The 19,551-nt window shown below is 47.1% G+C and overlaps 3 protein-coding genes across 11 annotated transcripts; 2 read left to right on the plus strand and 1 right to left on the minus strand.

The window, feature by feature from the left end:
- Positions 1 to 594: 594 nt before the first annotated feature.
- On the minus strand, positions 595 to 11,036 carry sh3bgr (SH3 domain binding glutamate-rich protein). 9 transcript variants are annotated; one of them, XM_088922520.1, is made up of 11 exons: positions 10,869 to 11,036; positions 9,583 to 9,768; positions 9,269 to 9,349; positions 9,049 to 9,120; positions 7,934 to 7,972; positions 4,877 to 4,903; positions 4,067 to 4,093; positions 3,683 to 3,709; positions 3,112 to 3,141; positions 2,088 to 2,149; positions 595 to 1,348 (listed from the first exon to the last, which is right to left on the minus strand). In XM_088922520.1, the coding sequence occupies exons 1-10, from the start codon at positions 10,911 to 10,913 to the stop codon at positions 2,126 to 2,128; spliced, it is 558 nt and encodes a 185-aa protein (XP_088778646.1). In that variant the 5' UTR covers positions 10,914 to 11,036; the 3' UTR covers positions 595 to 1,348; positions 2,088 to 2,125. The 9 variants fall into 9 exon arrangements, with proteins under 9 accessions (XP_088778646.1, XP_088778648.1, XP_088778647.1 ...); XM_088922522.1 differs by lacking the exon at positions 4,877 to 4,903 and having other exon boundaries at positions 10,869 to 11,034; XM_088922521.1 differs by lacking the exon at positions 3,683 to 3,709 and having other exon boundaries at positions 10,869 to 11,034.
- Positions 11,037 to 12,491: 1,455 nt separating this feature from the next.
- LOC148830051 (lebercilin-like protein) lies at positions 12,492 to 15,141 on the plus strand. The gene is made up of 3 exons (XM_088921447.1): positions 12,492 to 12,629; positions 13,385 to 13,726; positions 14,543 to 15,141. The coding sequence occupies exons 2-3, from the start codon at positions 13,402 to 13,404 to the stop codon at positions 15,139 to 15,141; spliced, it is 924 nt and encodes a 307-aa protein (XP_088777573.1). The 5' UTR covers positions 12,492 to 12,629; positions 13,385 to 13,401.
- Positions 15,142 to 15,303: 162 nt separating this feature from the next.
- On the plus strand, positions 15,304 to 18,564 carry LOC148830052 (lebercilin-like protein). Its single transcript, XM_088921463.1, has 5 exons — positions 15,304 to 15,483; positions 16,273 to 16,342; positions 16,626 to 16,738; positions 17,085 to 17,202; positions 17,542 to 18,564. The coding sequence occupies exons 1-5, from the start codon at positions 15,304 to 15,306 to the stop codon at positions 18,240 to 18,242; spliced, it is 1,182 nt and encodes a 393-aa protein (XP_088777589.1). The 3' UTR covers positions 18,243 to 18,564.
- The last annotated feature ends 987 nt before the right edge of the window (positions 18,565 to 19,551 follow it).

Raw genomic sequence — 19,551 nt, forward strand, 5'->3', positions numbered from 1 at the left:
CCAGCTGAAAGTCGATGGCCAGGAACTATACTGTAAAAGCTGTACCATGATGTCACTCAAGGTAACCTGTCTGCTGGAGAGATTACTATGCATTCTGCCCATCTGTCTCTGCACATCCCCACCCAAATCTCATTCAAAGCACTGAATTGAGGGCAGGGCGCTTCGCATGTGGCTCTAACAGATGCATGTCGTCAATATTGCACAGGCACTACTAAGATAGCAATATGTCATAGGTGTGTTTCTTTAGGGACCAGTAAAAGATATCAGCATTTGTGCAATCAGTTTTTCAGTGAGAGCCAACTTACGCCAGCTGCATTGCATTTGCAGGTTTTTCAATCTTTTGTTGCATCCTTTTGTATTGTAGTCGAGGCTCAGACAACCATTAATATATTCAGGTTGCTGCATGATCTGAATTGATTTAATACTCAGAACCCGTTGGGATGCTGGTATGAATTCATGACTACATCTGGATCCAAACACCCAAAGGTTTAACAGGTTGGTTTCTTTATAGATATACTATATCACAGCATGATTTATTTCCCACAACACTTCACCACTGTCTGACAAACATACCCTGTCCTTGAAAACCACCATCTCAGTCACAAACTTTATTGACATTTTTTACATACAAGGAGAACTGAAAATGAAGTTACCACGTTAATACATCCAACAAAAGTATGCATAATTTAAACTGACAATGCTATTTAGGGAGCAGAGATAAGGACGGAGACACATCACTAGGAGAGATAAGTGAAAGTCTAATTGCACAAAGCAGGGAAGCACAGAAACTCAACAAGTGTCTTATAATTGAGCCAAACATTTGACATAAAAGTCCTGAGAGATTTTGTGCTTCTTCAGCTTAGCCTGTGCAATTGCCCATCACAGAGGTGCAGCTGTCAAATGAGCATGATGACCTGACCTAAACACTGATTAGTACATAGTGCCTGTGACAGCCCATGAAGGACATTAAGTCATTTTGTGATGCAGTGCCAGTGATAATAGTTAACTACATTTGAGAGCAACGTGTGTGCGCACAAACATCGAAGAGCAATAACAGTTGTGTCTCCAGGGTGAACTGAAGAGCTGCACAGAACACAGCACAACTGATAGCACAGCCCCCATAGTGCACTACAATCTGTGGCTACACTGTAAGCCTCCTGTCAGAGCTGCACACGTGCCTAATTAAGTCATCTTGAAGTCTGCCTCCCTACACAGTGAACAGAGACAAATCCATCATTGTGCTGAAAAGTGTTTTGGAGAAACGGCTTGGAGTCTTCCACGGCAGGGGTGTGGGGTTTCCGGATGCCTGCTGCTGAGCCACAGTGCTGATCCGCAGGTGGTCGGGCCTCTGCCAACCGGAAAAGACAGAAGGAACAAGACAACTTACTGCGCCTGTGCTGAGACCCGAGGAGCACCGCTGACCAGACAGAACTACCGCGACAACCCTCTGTCCCTGCTGCCACACAGTCTGGCACACGGTGCTGGCAGCAGGAGCGCACACCTGCCCCATCAGCTTCCGCAGTTCCTGCTCAGACAAAAGCCTGACCTCACACTGAGGTACACTGCCCTTCCCACCACACCTCCGCCGCAGCAAAGAGCAACGTCAGCAACACTACACACACTCGCTCACACACGCACACACTCGCATGCATGTTCACACACACACACACGCTCACACACGCACACACTTCTCAAGAAGTGCTGCTCCCTAATGATTCCAGGCACCACAGCATGGAAAGACTTTCCCAGGGCTTGAAGTTGCACCTATTGCACCTAAGTTCTATTTATTTCAGAATGGGCAATTCTTTGTGTATTTCCACCTCATACCTGCAACTCTCTTTTCCATCACTCTAGGAAAGACACCTGTCGTTCTTTCAAATATTTCAGTTAATTTTTCTTTACTTTATCCAAACGATAAGAAAGTTTATATGTCTATACACGGAGGTGCACTAATTCAGAAGTGTTGTTCTCGGTTAATTTGTTTTACAAATCCCAGAAACTAGACAAACTCTTCTTCCCTATCGTCTATCGCCACCTAGTGGCTCAAATCTGCAAGCACGTGGCCCAGATGGGCTGGCCGCCATTACCTGAGGGGCAGCAGACAGAGGCCCCAGCCCCGACAGCATTAAGAGTCTTCCTCTGCTTCATCCTGTGCAGGAGAGGAAAGGTGAAAATGAGGGCTGGATGTCAATCACTGTCTTCAAGATACGTGACTGAAAATACTTGAAAACAGGACAAATTAGTTCACAGGCTTAAAGAGAAACTCTGAGATTTAGGATACTGACTTTTATCAGCCAAAAAGAAAGTAATGAGTTTTCTGCAGGCTGCTGTGTAGGAATCTTGTTCTGCTTTTAACCCAATCTATTAACTGTCTTTAGCTCCAACACACAGACTATTGTTTCCCTTGAGTTTGTGAAAAAAAAGGTTCTCACAATGAAGACTAGGTAAAAAAGAATGGATATATGATCATATTTCATAACTCTCCATGAAACCCGAGAGAGCTATTGAAACAATTCTCAGTCTGTTTGAGAAAGGTGGAGTGCAAAGCGAGAAGCAGACTGAAAATCACAGCAAGAACAGGAAAACCCTGTGACATCGTTTTCTGACCAGGAGCCCATGTGTGAGTCTACGGCAGTTCTAAACCAAAAGTCTGAAACTCACTACATGAAGAAATGATAAAAGCATTTTGGTGAATTCTGGCAAACTAGTTGTTGTTTTTAAAAATATAGAAAAGGGTATTGAAGCAACAAGACTTGTAAGTCACTTGGCCGTAAACCTTTCCAAGTACAGACACAATGTGGGGTCTCAGACTGTAGGGTACAATGGCGGTGATACAGGTGTGAGGCGCTCAGGAAGCTGTGATACAGGTGTGTGGCGCTCAGGAAGCTGTGATACAGGTGTGAGGCGCTCAGGAAGCTGTGATACAGGTGTGAGGCGCTCAGGAAGCTGTGATACAGGTGTGAGGCGCTCAGGAAGCTGTGATACAGGTGTGTGGTGCCCATGAAGCTGTGATTTACACACAGCATCAGGGCACGGCCAGTGCGATTCTACGGACAAACAGACTTTACAGCTTGTGGCAAATCAGAGCGGCTGATAGTTGTTTCATTCTACCTCTGCTTCTACAGCATCGTCTTCTTCCTCCTGAAAGAGAGACAGAAAGGAGATGTGAGATGCGAAGGGTGCTGGCGAGTGCAGAGGAGGGAGAAGTGAGGGTGTTAAGATGCAGTTAGATCTCACAGGAAGGGAAGGGTCACAAAGGAGGAGAAACCACCCAGTCAGGACTTTAAATCTTCACTTCTCGGTTCTCATACTGTACATCGACACAGGACTGTCACACAATAATAAGTGAGAGATTTTTACCAGCAGAGATATGATTATTCACCTCACCAACAGGCACCATCCTCAAAGTAGTTACATTAGTGATAGTCATGGAACTGCACTCATTCCCAATTCACGAGCAGACAGGCGACTGTCTCCTGGCACATGGACTAAGAGTGAGAGGGGGATTGGCTGACCAAGTGCCATAAAGAACACTGCACAGCTGGAATCCCACACGCAAGGTTCATGTCATTAGATCAACCACAGCAGATCCTCTTTGACACTTCCAACGCAGTCGTTCCTGCCTGATTCTTCCAACCATGACCAAACCGTGCACTGAGGCGAGTGCGACAGAGAAGACTACCTCTGTCAGAGGCGCCTCCTCTTCGTCCTACAGGAGTGGGGGCCCGATCAGAAAGAAGTGTCGCCGCAGCGGAAAGCAGAGAGAGACAGTGAACACGCAGGAAGGGACAGGAGAGAGAGAGAGAGAGAGCTAAGAGACGAAAGCTGAACGCTTTCTTTATTCTGCAGGTCAGCAGTGACAAGAGAAAAGCCCACAACACTCTCGAGACAGACACTACATTTGGAGGCTTCATGCATTGGCCAGGAACGCGGACAAATAAGGAACAACACCCAGAGGGCGATTAGAGGCAAAGAAAGAGGTGATCACAGTGGCATTTTCAGGGAGAGAGGAGCAAAAGAGCTCTGAAGACACAGGCAGGCAGACATTAAAACCCATATGAACTACCTCCGTAACAGGCTGCTCCTCTTCTTCCTGCGACAGGGAGGCACAAGGAAGAAAGAGCTGATTTTAGCAAAGAAGCTACGTACAGACACAGACAGAGAGGGCAGAGGGCAACACGAGGAGACCCAGGGCAAGCAGGGATCACTGGGAATGAAAACAGACAGGGAAAACAGCAGGCCAGGACTTCACATCATGCTTTTCACAGTTTAACAGAGCACACTGGATGGCTGCTCAGACACTGGAGACTCATACACCTGGCATCCAGGGTTACAGCTGCGAAGCACTGGGGCGCTGAGTCATGACAAATCTCAGGTGACACTGAGCTCATAGCAGAGGAATTCGGTTTAGTGAGAAGTCAAGTCTAAAGCTCAGTGACGGATGAACAGATGAACAGACAAGGGTAAGATATCTAATTAGAAACCAGGGCAAAATGCATGTGAGTTGTTTCTGACAAACCATTAGGAAGAAAGGAAAGTTAAGGCTTAGATTATGAGCTGCAAATAACCTGCTTTTTAGCCTTTCAGAACTAAACAAATCATAATAAGTGTATTGATAGGATGGTAAAAAGGAACATTTAGCAGTGATTAAATGCATGTTTGTTCACAACAGTCAGATTACTACTATGCAAATGCTTTCGTAATGCACATTTGAGTGTTAAAAGACTGTTAAAACTAGTATTTATAACCCTGAAACAAAAGGATTGTTAATATGAAAGGAGCCAGAAGACTGAGGTGACTGTAGGAAGAGAAAGGAACCAGGGTGTCTAATTTTCTAAGGCTCAGCGAAGCAGCACAGCAGGCACATGGACGTCACCTCGCTGACTCGCAGCTCGTCTTCCTCCTGGAAAGGAACATAGCGTCAGTACACTGGGGGCCGCAAGCGTCTGTGGCAGGAGTGGGGCTGACGATGGCCGAAGGCGAGAGGGACATGGCAAAGGTGTGTGCCATTGAAGGGGAGCGGGCGCACTCACTGGCCAAAATTCCTGCAACCCCTCATGTGTCAGGCTCCACGAGGGTGCAGAGATATACACAATCCCATGGCTTCCATCAGGTACTGACCTATTTACAGCCCAATCCCACAACTTCCATCAGGTCAGTCTAATATTTACAGCCCAATCCCACGACTTCCATCACGTTTGAAACTATTTGAAGACCAATCCCACATCTTCCATTAGGTTCTGAACTATTTACAGCCAATTTACAGCCCAATCCCATGACTTCCGTCAGGTTCTGGACTATTTACAGTCCAAAACCAATCTTCCAGCACAGTGGCCTTCAGAACAAACTGTAATGAGGATGACGGCATCAGGGACTACACGGCACATGGCACCTGTTCCCCCACTTTCCAGTGGGAGTGAGGTACAATTGGATAGTAGCTTATTGACCCATCCAGCTGCTCCTTGAAAGAGTATCGACTTCAATGTTATTGGCTGGGTAGCTTGTTCCATGCTCTCTTTGTGTAACAGAGTGCCTCCTGTTCTCAGATTTAAATGCACTTCAATGTAGAGTCCACTTGTGTTCTCCAGATCATGTTTCAAGATTTTTTCAGACTCATTGGTGTCCACATCTTCTTCCTCAAAGCAGACATGGTGTGCCATCAGAAGAGTCTCTTCACTTTACTGGGAGAGTATAATTGTTGCCAGTGAGCATAAAAAGAACAAAAAAGTCCCACTAAAAACATGAATGCATTGGGAAGGAAAGAAGACAAGGTTACAACTATTCTATGTACAAAACCAGAGCATTTTACCACGTCTTCGATACAACACACAACAGACAGACAACTGAACTCAAAGCAACCCCACATAACAGGAGAGGAAGAATGGGGTGAAAAGAAAGGATACCTCAGAGACACACCACTCATCTTCCTCCTGGAATGGTGAAGCAGAGAGATAGAAGCAGGGAGCGATATTTACCAAGAGCTACCAGGCAGAACGGGCACACAGCACTTGGACAATGGTGAGAGACAGGACTGACAAAGCCATGTTTCAAAGCAGTATAAAGAAATAAATGGTGAAAAAAACATATTGATTCTGTGATAGAGCTACCTAAACTGATACTTCTCAATAGAGCAGCAGCTTCTGAGAAAAACAGCATTTACATTAAATACCCTTTTAGAAGTAATTCTACAAATTCCTTACATTTATATAGCATTTATCATCTCAATGTATCCTACACATTACAGCATGTGGCCCACGTCATCCACTACTGAAATGCTATCCCACCTGGGAGACGCACAGCAGCCTCACCTGGGAGACGCACAGCAGTCCCACTATTGAGACCCTCAGCAGCAATTCTGCACCAGCAGCCCCATATGGGAGACACAAAGCAGCTTTTCTGCACCAGCAGCCCCATATGGGAGACACAAAGTAGCTATTCTGCACCAGCAGCTCCACCTGGGAGACAGACAGCAGCCTCACCTGGGAGACACACAGCAGCTATTCTGCATCAGCTGTTCCACTGCACAGCAGATCAGGGGTGTGACACTACTTCACTGACTGGATTAAGGGGGAATTTTAAAGAGGCCAGATTGTACAAGCCCAGTGTGGAATTCAGCCAGGACACCTGTTATAAACAGTGGCCTGGGACCTAAACCGAGTCTGAGGAATTAGAATTAATGTTTCATCTGAAGGACGGCACCTCCTTCTACAGTGTACCCAGTGACCACACTATGGCATAGGTTTGAAAGTTTTGACTTTCATAGTTAATCCTCCATTTCATAAATGAAAGATAGCCATTCCAAAAGAGAAACTCCTCCTAGTAGTCTCAACATGAAGACAGCAGTTCTGTCTCTATGACTTGTTCGGAAAAATGACACTCTGCTCTGAACATCTGTAGAGGTAAGGCTACAAAAAGAAGACAAAGAGGAGAACTGACTGAAAATTAAGAGAAGAACATTTAAAAGAAAGAGAGATGTCACAAGAAAGGGTAAAGACTCTGAGCGAGACCATGTTCAGAGTTTAAACTGTAACAGCAGACATGTATGTCAAACATGTATGATTTGAATTAAAATATATTCCAAGCACTCCCCTCAACAAACCACTTGGTGTTTGATCAAGAACTGTCTGTAAGAGGACACTCTCACAGAAGGTAACTGCTCAATACACAAACCACTCTGACACTAAGAAATGATTTTAGACGTTAGGTTGCAAAGTTAAATCAAAACACAAGTCACCCAAACTGATATTCTGTTAATCAGGGGATGAAGGAAGATGAGGCCTTAGTGCACACATTAAGAAAAATCAGACTGGCTGGGAGATTGGGCACTTTCCTTTATCTGAAACAATCAGTTGCAAAGTTATTTAAAAAAAACTCCCAAAAGTTTCAAATAGCTACAAGTGATAAGGATGACAGAATTAGATTCCTGGAAACATACTACCTGAAAGCTCTCAGCAGGAAAACATTTCAACTGGTCTTTAAAAAGCAAAAAATTAAACATCCTCAAATACATGCTTCGATGTCTTCATGGCACCTTAAGAGTCAGCTGTCTCAGAAAAACCAAGTCAGACCAAAACTGATGCACGATTTGCAAGACACTGGCTTCACGGCTGTCAAAGACAAGGAAAAGCAGCAATTTGTTTGCTGCTCTTTCCAAGGGTTTGTACTGGGAGTCTAACAGGAAATCAGCTTTCATATTCAGGTTACAATGCATAAGTATTTTTTTTAATTTTGCAGAAGGTGTTACAAATCTGTGTATGTATGTGTGCTGTGTTACTTGGCATCAAGTCCTTCTTGATGCAGTTTAATGCGAGAGATGATCTTAGAGTCTGTATCATGTACAGAGGTCCTCCTCACATGACAAAGTCAGTCCCTGTTACAAACACGTCCCCGAAAGACAGACACCACAGTGAAGCTACGGACAGTGGTACTGCACCTTGACTTCTTCCTCCTCTTCGCCATTTAGCTCCTCTGTCTGAAAGAAAGAGGAAGAGAGGCCCCAGTCAAAGCCCACAGTTACACTCCAGCATGCCAGCCTGCTGCGGAATAGAACTGACGAGCTCAGCTACAGGAGTCCTCTTCTTCCCACAAAGCTCTAGAAAGAAAACTTCTAACTCTTAAATTCAGTGTGTCATGGGGATTGTGATAATTATGAATTATCACACATGTGCATAATAAGATAACTCTAGTCCCCTCTGCCTCCTGCCCTGTGTTTCCCTGTTACACTGTTCTGGTTGGACCATGGACACGAGCACACTAGCAGAATTGGGACTCTAAAAATCCTACATCCCAGAAAAGACAGCAAAACATACTGGTCGCTGCCCGTTCTCCCTGAATATCTCCAGAACATGATCAGAGTGCTGAACCTTTCAGGGATTTAACATGATAGTTTATGGGAGTAGGCAGTTTTAAATAACAGTATTTAATTAAAAATGAGATCACACTATACAGTATAAAGAATTCTGTAACTGCAATTCCCAATGCTGCTCATGTCAGTATAGCAAATCACTGGCGTCCAACAGGATCACTGTGAAACAGGGACTCTCGTTGCTAACAACAAGCTCATCTGTCCACCACTGTCCAGAATTACTTTTCATTTCCAGCATTTTACAGTCACCTCCAGCTCCCAGACTTTGCACTGAACGAAACACACAACTTTCCATCTGAGGGACAAGCAGTCAAAAAACAACAGATCTCAGGAAAGACTTACAATGGGAATATTTAGAGCACTGGATAAACACACTGATAGGTTTACACTCCGCTTCCATAGAAAAACACAAGCTGCTTAACAAAACGTGAAGTCTGACACTTCAACCACATCCACGCTTAAACAACGATGGAAGGACAACCCAAACTGCATGCGACGAGCGGGGTTAGTAAGCGCCATCTTCTGCTTCCAAGTTACAGTCACGGCAGACCGAGCTCAGGACAGAGGGTGGAGAGGACAGAGGAGATGGTGCGGCAGGCTGTGTCATTAATCAGGACAGGGCTGTATGCAGAGGGGGGGAAGGAGGTGATGGTGATGAGAACAGTGCAGAGAAGTGAAATTACTGGCGTTTCATGGTGTTCTTCTGGACTTCTCCCATTCTGAAGAATTAGAGCCTGTTCTGCCAGCTGAGCTTCCTGTACCAAACAAATCAGCACATTTTAACTTCACACTTCACGCGATAACAGAATTAATATCTGTTACAGCTCTTCTACGCACACTATCCTGATATTTAGGCGGCCAACAGGTATACGCAAACAATAGAAAAAAAAAGCAGAGCCCAACCTTGGAGCCTGGGGGGGGCGCCAGGCCCAGGAATGCAAAGACTTGATTCTCCTCCTTTGCGTTGAAGAACGTCTCGTAGTCCTGTAAGAGAGGAGCAGGGGGTCTGGAGACCGCTCACGTGTTGCTGCTGATGTCAGTTCTCCCTCTCGGGGCTCAGCTGGGCAAACCCCATTCTTCAGATCAAACACTGCAGTGAGCCCTCCACTGATACATCCCCACACAGACTGACAATGACACACACAGACTGACACTGGCACACACAGACTGACACTGGCACACACACAGAACCACACAGACAGCAGCGAGACTCTTACTCCGCAGTAGTTCTCGTCGTTGAAGATCTGTGGGGGCAGAGGAATTCCATTGGTGGGCTTCTTATCTCCAGGCACGTTCTCTCTCATCCACATGCGGTTCTCCTCGCTGCCCGCGATGTCCATCTGGGCGTAGTCGATCTTATTGGCCTCCAGGAAGCCCACCACATCCTGCTGCTTCTTCTTGATCTGGAGGGGAAGGGTGGAGACGCACACAAGCACCCACACGACCTGTCAGCCCAGGGGCTGTGCAGCGCACGGGACTGACAAACGCCTCTCTTCGGGTTAAACGGCTCGCATTCTCACAGGCGCAGGGTCCTGTCAGCCTCAGGACCACCGTGCAGAAAGAGGAACAATTCCACCATGTTACTGCAGAACACATCCTCGCCCAACTTGTTCCAATACCTGTCATTTAATACGGCACGACTTCAGACATGACTGCCAGTTATTTGGGCAGCTTTGACACTGCTGTCCACTACAGTGTTTACAGACCAGGCGACTCTGTCAGGTCTGTGATAGTTCAACGAGCCCCATTTCAAACCAGTGGCCATTTATGTAACTGACCATACATCCCTGCCTAACACTATTTATTTCTTGGGTGACAATTTAGGAGGCTCTTTTAAATACCCTTGAGCAAAAAGAAAACACACGCACAAAAATTGGGCCGGCTCAGCTGACCAACGGGCCGTCTGCTCTAAAGGACGGTGGCGGCTTTGGCCCGGTTCTCCGAGTTTCCGGAAGGGTCTGGCCGTGTTCTGACAGACTGCTGAGGCAGGTCAGGAATGCAGCGGCAGCTGCGGCCGAGATATATAAAGAAACAGCTACAGTGAGCTGCTTTCTATCTCTGCTGTCTCTGAGCCCCCGGACCGAGCACTGAAGCGCTCTTTGCCAATCACAAGAAAGAAAAAAAAACCAGTTCAGTGACGCGTTGCACACTGGCTGTTCAACTTCCAAGATGCCTTTCAACTCCAAACATCTCAGCCGTCTTTCAAACTTGTGCGCAACGGGACGCTAATCCTGAACTCGCGTCTGTTCTGGAGTCCATGTTCTAGAAAAGATGCACCTAAATTGGGCCTGTGCAAAAGCATTCCTTAAACCCATGCAAATGACCAAACTCGGGATAAAAAGGGCGACGTATTAATTTCAAAGCGATCTACTAGTTGACGTGATTAAAAATGGCAAAACGCTCACTTGGCAGGAACGATTCCCCCAAAAAAAGTGTCGCTAACTCCAAGGTGCCGAGGCGCAAAAATGATAACAGAAACAACACGGGACGGTCGTGCGCTTACCGCAGTGGACCCAGACGAAGTGGCCAAAAAGACTTTGATCACCATGTTTGCGGGGCTGAAATGTTTCGCGAGTGGCTCACGGGGTCTTAAAGGCGCAGGCGGTGTCTCCCCCGGGCGCTTCCCCGCGGCCGGCTCGGTCCGGGAATGTCGCCTCCGGCGGCCGGATTGGTGGGCGACGGTGGGGAGGGGGCGCGGCGGGCCGAGCGATTGGCGACCGCGGGTGTCTGTCGGACTGCGCCCCTCGGCGGCGGGGCGAGGCGAGGCGAGGGCGTGGAGCAGGTTCTGGGCAAATAAGGACAGAGGAGGCGAGAGGGACGGGGGGGACCGGGGCAGTGGGGCAGTAGGGAGCACCGCGCACGGCCGGGAGAAATCAAGACAGATCTCCTGCGTCTCTGCAGGCGCAGACCGCCGCTTGCTGGGGCATCACTCGGGCATCTCTGGGGCATATCTGGGCCATTACTTGGGCATTGCCAGGGGCATCGCTGGGGGCTGGCCGCCGTCTCTGTCCTCGCCTCCGCCCGCAGCACCTCCAGTGACCTGGCCGCAGTGATCCCCTCCGCAACAGTGACGTTTACAGATGGATAAAGTTTCCATTATCCTTGCGAGAGAAGGCGCTTGTTTTCACGCAGAAACAGCTGTTGTCCTCAGATCGGTTTTCTTCTCTTCAGTTGGATTAACATTTCAAGTCGCTAAACCCAAACAACCGACAGAACGACCCCCAGTGCTGGTTTGGGTTGCCTTCACACTTATGTTTGCCATGATAACAACATTAGCTTTTATATCTCATTTTTAATATTATTGTAGCGTTTTTGAGTTCACGCAGGACAACGGTAAATGGAAACGCAGTGTTCGGTCTCTTTCAGAGGCCAGTCGGCGCTTGACAGAGTCCGCTAGCGTCTGCCACGGGTTGTCCATCCTGCCCGCTTCTGACACCAATGTAGCGCTCTCGGGCTCACCTGGGTATGCGCCCTTACCGCTGCTGCCTCAGGCCGGCCCCCCACCGTTGGGGACTCGAACCCGGGCCTCCGGCGCCACTCAACAGGGACCCAGCCGCTTGAGCCAAGGGGAGATCTCTGCTAGTCACAGGGAAGGGCGGTGACGTCACCGCGCTGGTAAACCGGCTCGCACAACCTGCAACGTCCGCCTTACGCGTCACATTATCCTATTTAAAGTTATTATTTTTATTTTTATGTTTACCCTTTACTGATGTTGTTTGCTTGTAATACATTCTCAAAAAGTGGAGAGAAGCAACTTTTTTCGTGAATAAATACCGAGAACCGCTTTATTGTGAATATAACATTTTTTTATGGATGTTCCTAGCTGCCCTTCCGTTGCCATGGTTTCGAGAATATTATATTTTTTAAAGGTGGGAACCGAACCGCAGCATGATCGCAAAGAGCCTTGGGACTTGTAGTTCTTGAGAAAGAACTGGTGCAGTCTAAGGTTAGGGTTTAACAGTTCAGAAGCTTACAAACACTTTTCTTCAGTGAAAACAGGTTGAGCGCTCCGTGCGCTCTGTCTCTTGTACATTACACGTTTATTTTCCTTATGAGTATTAACAATTTCATCGCTTTAAATCCTGGGATTCTTTCACCTTGTGACTACATTTCCCATAGGCCCTAAGAAGCAGGAGGGTCTTAATCTCCAAGGAAACCGATAAATAAAAAAATACCCACACAAGAAAAGTTCTTAAGCGAAAAGAAACTTTACACGACGGCAATGAAAACAAGGAGTCGCGGGTTTCGTTCAGACAAGAATACAGTATGTTTTAATTTACCATTTAATGTATTATTACTACCTACTTTTTAAAGAATATAATAAACGTTTATATCCAAATATCTTAAAGCTATTCTAGTAGAGAAGTTATATGATAGTTATGTAACTTGATGCTAAACGCAGTTTAATATGCCATAAGCACAGTGGTAAAGGAGCTGTATCAATACTGTACCTCCCTCAAATAATTGCTTGAACCACGTACTTCAAGTGCCCAGTACTGAATGTGTAGGTATTATACATTTATTATATTAATAATCTAAGAAACTCCTCTTTAGGGCTACGTCACTGCAGTGGAACTACATTCAGGGCACATAATTGCACGTTTTCACTCCCTCGGAATAGCGCGTTCGCACCTGTGAAAAGTAAATGCCTCCACATTTGGAAATCTCTAATAGCTTCGTTTTTCAGAGCATTTTTCTCGTTGTTTTAGTACCACGTTTAAATGCATTTTACTTTGTGTGACGCCTTTCGTAGTAAAATGATCTCACGGCACTGTACATTAAAACAATCAAAAGGAAGGAGACGGGCATACACGAACTGGATCAGAACACGAAACACGAGCTCGAACAAGCAGACAGGCTGGGGAAAGTGGCGAGTGTCGTGCAGCACTTCTGCATCTCCACACAGCCACCCCTCAGTGCACCCCAACTTTCACTGGAGTAGGATTTCAACACACGTTGTGCTGGGGCTCAGTGGGGATCGCCTGACTCTCTCTGTCAGTGTTGGTCTTCTGTTTTCAGATGACGCAGTAGAGATCATGTCTCTCAGAAACCCTGGCGGAGAGATGGAGGGGAGCCCCGAAAACGAAGGAGCAAGAGGGGATGGCGCCATGGTGTCTTACCGCCCAGAGTTCAGCTCCCCAGAGGAGTACAGTCCCATCAGGACCACCGCGAGTGTCTGTACTGGGAGCTCCAGCCCACAGAAAGGGCTTGGGGGAGCCAGCTGTGAGCCGGACTACTCTGATGACTGTGAGCCAGAGGACAGCCAAGAATCTGGCAGGGCTAGCTCCACCCTGACCTCCCCTTCGCCGAGGAGACAGCAGGGCGAAGAAAGAGGCCCACGTAGGTCTCACAGTTTGAAAGGTATCGGCTAAAGTGTTAGTTATAAACACAATCTAATAATTAAAACCTTGTTTGCATTCATCTGCCAACAAAGGTCCACTGAATCAGATGGCATTAGTCCAAGAGACTTGCGTCTAACTGGATGAAGAAATAGTTTTGATTTGCACCAGGAAACCAGACATTAAAATCAGTGATAGCTTGAGGATAAGTGTAAACTACTATTGATGGCGATGGAAATGTGAGGATTTTCTGTTAGTTTCTGGATTTTATCCCAATCCTGAACCAACCTTTTACCAGATTCCCTCTAACTAGCACAAACTGCTTCTGTTTCAGACCGTATTGTTTTAATTTTACCTGTCTGCTCCACAGGGCTCACAATCTGAGCAGCTGTCCACTGGAGTACAGTACATGACAAGTCAACACTTTAGAACATCTCAACACAAGTGCACCTTGTGCACTGTTGGTCCTGAGCTCCTTATTTTAGTTCTTGCTCCTGTTTTGTTCTTTAAAACATCATGCTATACGCATGGTGATCCCCTCTGTGCATCACTGTGGTGCTGCTATTGCATTATATTGCTATTTGTGCTGGTGTTGTCGTTAATTAGCTCTTGCACTGTGTAAGCTCCTACCCTGCGTTTTTGATAAGTACTAAACTTTGCAACACTGGATATTCTGGTACATGTGCATAACGCATTACACTTTTCTTATTGCGCTCAACTGTTATAACTCGTGTTAAAACATGTCAGCCTGATAAACTGGGTGTAAAGTGATTACGATGCTTCCTTTTAAACCACCGGGCGGTTTCAGTGCAGCAGCAAGGCCATGTTTTCTTCCCAGCCCAGAGCAAGCCGGCAATCAGGAGGGCGCGGCGCTGGATTGCTGTGCCAAGCCACAAAGCTCGCAGCCTCTCCCACGTCCAGGGGTGCGGGCAGCCCCCAAGAAGAGGCCCCAGCCAGCGCATCATGTCAGCGCGGCTCCATCGCATCAAGGAGTTAAGCAGCCAGGTGTGGGACCTGCAGCAGCAGCTGAACGCCACCCTCCTGGAGAACCGCCTGCTGAAGCGGCTGCAGGGCCGCCACACCGCCGCCCTGCGCAGGTTCCAGGACTCCCAGAACTGCCTGCCGCAGATGATCGCCAAGCACAGCGGCGAGGTGCGCGCCCTCAGGGAGCAGCTGCGCAGGTCCCAGGAGCGCGGTCTGGCCGTCTCCCGCAAGCTGCGGGCCGCAGAGGCTGAGCTGCTGCACATCAGGGACGCCCTGCAGCGGCTGGAGCAGCTGGCCCAGGACCGGAGCCTCGAGGAGCGGGACCAGCTGACACACAAGCTGGGCCGCCTGTCCCTGGACATCGAGCTCAAGACCAGGAGGATACAGGTACGCAACCTGGACCACCTGTGTCTGCAGCTCAGCCTGCCCATGCACACACGCAGGAGACACTGATGTCAAGTCATACCTGCCTTCAGATGTTTTCAGCATTAGAAGTATTGTGCTGAAATGATTTTGTATCTGGAATATTGATGATGTTTTGACTCATACGGTAAATTTCTTAGGGACTTTCTGTGTGATAGGAGTGTAATTCTAATAAACACTGCGTTAACGAAAATGATCTTCGCGACTAAAGGTGAAAGGATCTTATCGTTCCAGGAGCTGGAGAAGAAACTGAAGCTGAACAGTGCTGCATTCACACGTCACCTTGCAGCAGAAAGCAGGAAGACCCTCGAAGCCCGAGACCTCACCAAGTTCCTGCAGATGGAAATTAATCACCTCTCACAGAAGATCCAAGTGAGCTGCTGGCCTCACATCTCCGAACACTCACACCTACCAACCAGCTAGTTCTCAATCACAAGCCAACAGCCCTGCAATCACAAAATAATTCTCAACATTTATGCTTTAATGGCTGCAATAATACACGACGAAGATGATGTCTGACTTTAGAATGTCTTTGATGAAAACAAGCAAGGTGACGCTGTTTGGACCAGAAGTAATAATAATAATAATTGCTTACACTTGTATAGCACTTTTCTGGACACTCCACTCAAAGCGCTTTACAGGTAATGGGGATCCCCCACCACCACCACCAGTGTGCCAGTACTCGACGGCAGCCAGAGTGTGCCAGTACTCTCACCACACATCAGCTATTAGTGGGGAGGAGAACAGAGTAATGAAGCCAATTCATAGAAGTAGCCAGAAGTAGCTCCTTCAGAACACCAGGGGGAGTCTGGAGCATTTCTAAGCACATGAAAACTGACGCAGCCAGTTAGGGGCTCAGTGAGATATAAATAGTTGGAAAAACCGCTGACAGAAAAGAAAATATGTTCTCAAATATTTGGTGGAAATCCAGACAGGAGTCAATAAGACATACCCTGACAGACTGGGAAATGAATGTCAAGAAAAAAGACTTCCTGAGGAAAGCATACAAAGTTGTAGTCAGTACTAACTGTAGCCTTTACAGATCAGCAGTACACATCTGAATTGTACAGACAACCTTGTCTTGAACAGAAAACAATTATATAGTGGTTGCTGGCATTTTATTCATTGCTGTTTAACTGCTTATTCGTTCATGTATTTCAGGAAAAAGAGCGAGAATTAGAGATTCATAATATCTATGCACACAGAGTTCGTAAAGGCTGTCACAAAAAAGGTAGGGAGGGATCTTACTAAATCTCAAATGTTTGACATAAAAAGTACCTCAAAGATTCTTTCCATTAGATTGAGCTCTGAAGATCTGTAATCTGTCATACTGTGATGAGCTTTCCTGAAAAGAGGTTAGCAATTTAAGAATTCTGCTCTGAAACGTGAATGTTTAAAGGAACCGGGGAAGGTCGAGGTCAGGGGGAGTCCCTGCCCATTTTAACTGTGGAGCATCTGGACACATGTGCACCTTGTCCTCTGCTGATGGAACTTCTCGCTTTTCCTCTTGTCAGTGACGAAAGAAAGCAGATGGGTTCAGACAGAGCAGCTCTGCCTGCCAGCTGCATCGCCCTGTTTCAGAGCCAAGACAGAGGACGGGTCGGTAGAGCAACAGGAGCTGGACCGGGTAGGACTCAACAAGCACTTCCTGCATCAGGGACCTGCACTGGAGTTACGCCATTTATATTTGATCTCAGGAAAACTCCCTTTTCACACGATGATGTTCATCAACAGCATTATGCAGAAGAAGTGCTCTTATGTGCTATATGGAATCATGAAATGTCAACATGCTACCTAGTGTAGAGACAGACTGTCACTCCGCAGTCACGGTCAGTTCATTAATCCACGAGTACAAAACATCCACACATGTAACTGCTGGGCAGGAATGAATAAGTAGGGCTGTCTTTTCAGTGGTCAGTGTCTTAGCTTTTGCACAGCTGGACCTCAGAGCTCAAGAACGGCTTTACTTGCAGGTCTGTTTGGCCATCAGTTACACAGAAACCCACGAGATATCTCTGACCGAAACACTGGAAGAGTCCAAAGGGGACAGGAGCCCAGACCGAGAGGAGACAGGTCACAGTTCAGCGCAAGGTGAGTAGAAATGCCCCCTGGAACCCCCCGGCCTAGCGCTGGCCCCTTCATAGTTCACATGTCACACCAACAGAGGATGTATTTCAAGCACACCTTGACCCACTTGAAAACTCGCATTCTGTGCTTAGTTGTTCATTCCCAAGGCATTCAATACAGTCTTGATAGCACACTTTAATAATAAATGTTACAAAAATATACTAATAACACTGTCAAATAAAGTCACACATTATAAAATAGATGTGCGCCTTGACCATTTTCCCTTAGGGGTGTAGTTAGTTTTTTTACTAATTAGCACATTTAATTTTAATTTACCCAATACACAATACTGATCCACTGCAGAGGAAGAGGAAAGCAGCGACGCTGAGGAAGAAGTAGGAGTGAATACGGAGATGGAGGACGGGGGAGGTTTCCTCTATGGGCTTCCAGAGCCCACGGAGGCAGGAATAGCTGAGGAGGCAGCCCAGGCAGAGCCGGCGGATCAGGAGGACGGCGATCTCCTGCTAGACCTGGAGGACTTCCTCAGCTCGGCCCGCAACGGCAGCAACCACTGCGGGTCTCCTGCCAGGGGCAGGCGCCTCTACCGGTTTAAGGAAACCGTGCAGAACCTGCACCATGGAAGGCCGGCTTACGGCACGCCCACGCCCGCCGCGAGGAGGAGTCCTCGGACCCGGGGCCGCGGGCAGCCCGAGCTGGAAGACCTGGGGCTTGGCAGCTACGAGCCGTCTTTTGCAAAGCCCCCTGCTGGAATCAGCCAGGGGGGAGGCAGACCAGAGGCGAAGGCAGCTTCGCCGAGGAGCAGGAAGAGCTGCCTGATGGACGAGCTGTTTGGCCAGCGCACGACAGCCGAGGGCACGGGTACGAGGAGGAGCAGGGGCAAAGACACGGGCCTCGTTAGCACGGCGACGAGGCTGGAAATCGAGAGTCGCCTCCATGGGGGAGCGACTTCGACTGCGCCCTGCCGTACGCAAGGCGAGACGAAGAGCCCAGGAAGAACAAGAGCGCCGACCTCTTCCTGTAGTCCCCCACTCTCCTTTGACTGAAACTGAACATACGTGTTCACCGCCCCTGAATGGATTCAGATATTTTGATCATTTAAGTCGTAGCTGAAACCAAAAACAGTGTTGTTTTTACTGCACTTTTTTTAAAGAACAGATTTGACATCATCTCTACTTAAAACTCGTTCATTAAACAATGCTTTTTTGAGCACCAACCCAAATTCCAAATGTTGACAGTGTTGAAAAACTGGCTCCCAAGCAATTGCTTTAGTTTCTCTTGTAGCTGTTTAGCATGCAGCCATTCTGGTTACATTACAAAGCATATAGCCAACCGTATTGAAAAACAAACCAATAAAAAAAGATATCAATAATTGGTTTTGAATGGTGAAATCATATATACACTAAAACAATTAAAAGAGAAGAAAATGGGTATATGTGTAAATAACAAATAGCATGCTGTGTACGGGAGGAGTACAACTTTGTACTGATACACTGTAGTTACACTGGGACAAACTGTCATTCAAGTGATCAGAATGCCAAACCCACAAGTTGCTTAAGGACAGTACAGGCAGCGATGTCTTTGAAGTGCGGTGAATGTTGTGGCTCCAGGAAATAAGCATGGGACATGATTGTAGAAATGAAGGACTTAGCTAGTGAAGTCTACATGCAACAGAGTGAAGCAAATACAGTACATTTTGCAAGGGAGATACTGTTTATAATGGAATAAGTCATGGTCAAAAGTAAAGTCAAGCAGCAGACGTATTCTTTACATGACATCCGAGATTTTCCATGCAAAACTGACACTGGATTCCCCTTTTATATCCTCCTAATCAGAACACATCTATGCTTTCACCCCGAGTGTGATTACAGCCCACAATCATAGTGCCCGTCAAGAAGGCACTCATCCTGCTCAGAATTCATTGATAAATAATAATCCTTATACCTCTATAGTGCTTTCTATACATTTCTCCACTCAAAGCACTTTACAGGTTAATGGGGATCCCCTCCACCACCACCAGTACGCTCCCCACACACCATCTCTCAGTGGGGAAGAGAGCAGAGTGATGAAGCCTGTTCAGAGATTATTGGGGATTATTGGGAGGCCATGACTGGTAAAGGCTAATGGGAAATTTGGCCAGGATGCTGCGGTAACACTCCTACTCTTTTCTGGAATTTTTAACGCCCACAGAGAGTCTGGACCTCGGTTTTACAGTAAAACAAGGGTGCACCAGTTAAAATTCTCTCTCGAGACCCCTTGTCTTCAGCAGCACAGGGTTTAGGGTGGCGATCCCCAGCTATGGGATTCAGTTCCAAGCATACACCTTTACCCTCCCGATGAGCCATTAATGAATCC

This window comes from Atractosteus spatula, chromosome 7 (genome assembly GCF_055471065.1).
Source record: "Atractosteus spatula isolate fAtrSpa1 chromosome 7, fAtrSpa1.hap1, whole genome shotgun sequence".
Classification (NCBI taxonomy): domain Eukaryota; kingdom Metazoa; phylum Chordata; class Actinopteri; order Semionotiformes; family Lepisosteidae; genus Atractosteus; species Atractosteus spatula.

Excerpts from the sequence above, each read along its gene's own strand:
- sh3bgr (XM_088922520.1), bottom strand. The coding sequence starts at position 10,913 with ATGGTGATCAAAGTCTTTTTGGCCACTTCGTCTGGGTCCACTGCG. Across the intron at positions 9,769-10,868 it reads CTTCGTCTGGGTCCACTGCG|ATCAAGAAGAAGCAGCAGGA; the intron begins GTAAGCGCACGA and ends CTTCCCCTCCAG. Across the intron at positions 3,142-3,682 it reads AGGAGGCGCCTCTGACAGAG|GAGGAAGAAGACGATGCTGT; the intron begins GTAGTCTTCTCT and ends TCTCTCTTTCAG.
- LOC148830051 (XM_088921447.1), top strand. The coding sequence starts at position 13,402 with ATGTCTCTCAGAAACCCTGGCGGAGAGATGGAGGGGAGCCCCGAAAAC. Across the intron at positions 13,727-14,542 it reads TAGGTCTCACAGTTTGAAAG|CCCAGAGCAAGCCGGCAATC; the intron begins GTATCGGCTAAA and ends TTTTCTTCCCAG.
- LOC148830052 (XM_088921463.1), top strand. The coding sequence starts at position 15,304 with ATGATCTTCGCGACTAAAGGTGAAAGGATCTTATCGTTCCAGGAGCTG. Across the intron at positions 15,484-16,272 it reads ACCTCTCACAGAAGATCCAA|GAAAAAGAGCGAGAATTAGA; the intron begins GTGAGCTGCTGG and ends CATGTATTTCAG. Across the intron at positions 17,203-17,541 it reads AGGTCACAGTTCAGCGCAAG|AGGAAGAGGAAAGCAGCGAC; the intron begins GTGAGTAGAAAT and ends GATCCACTGCAG.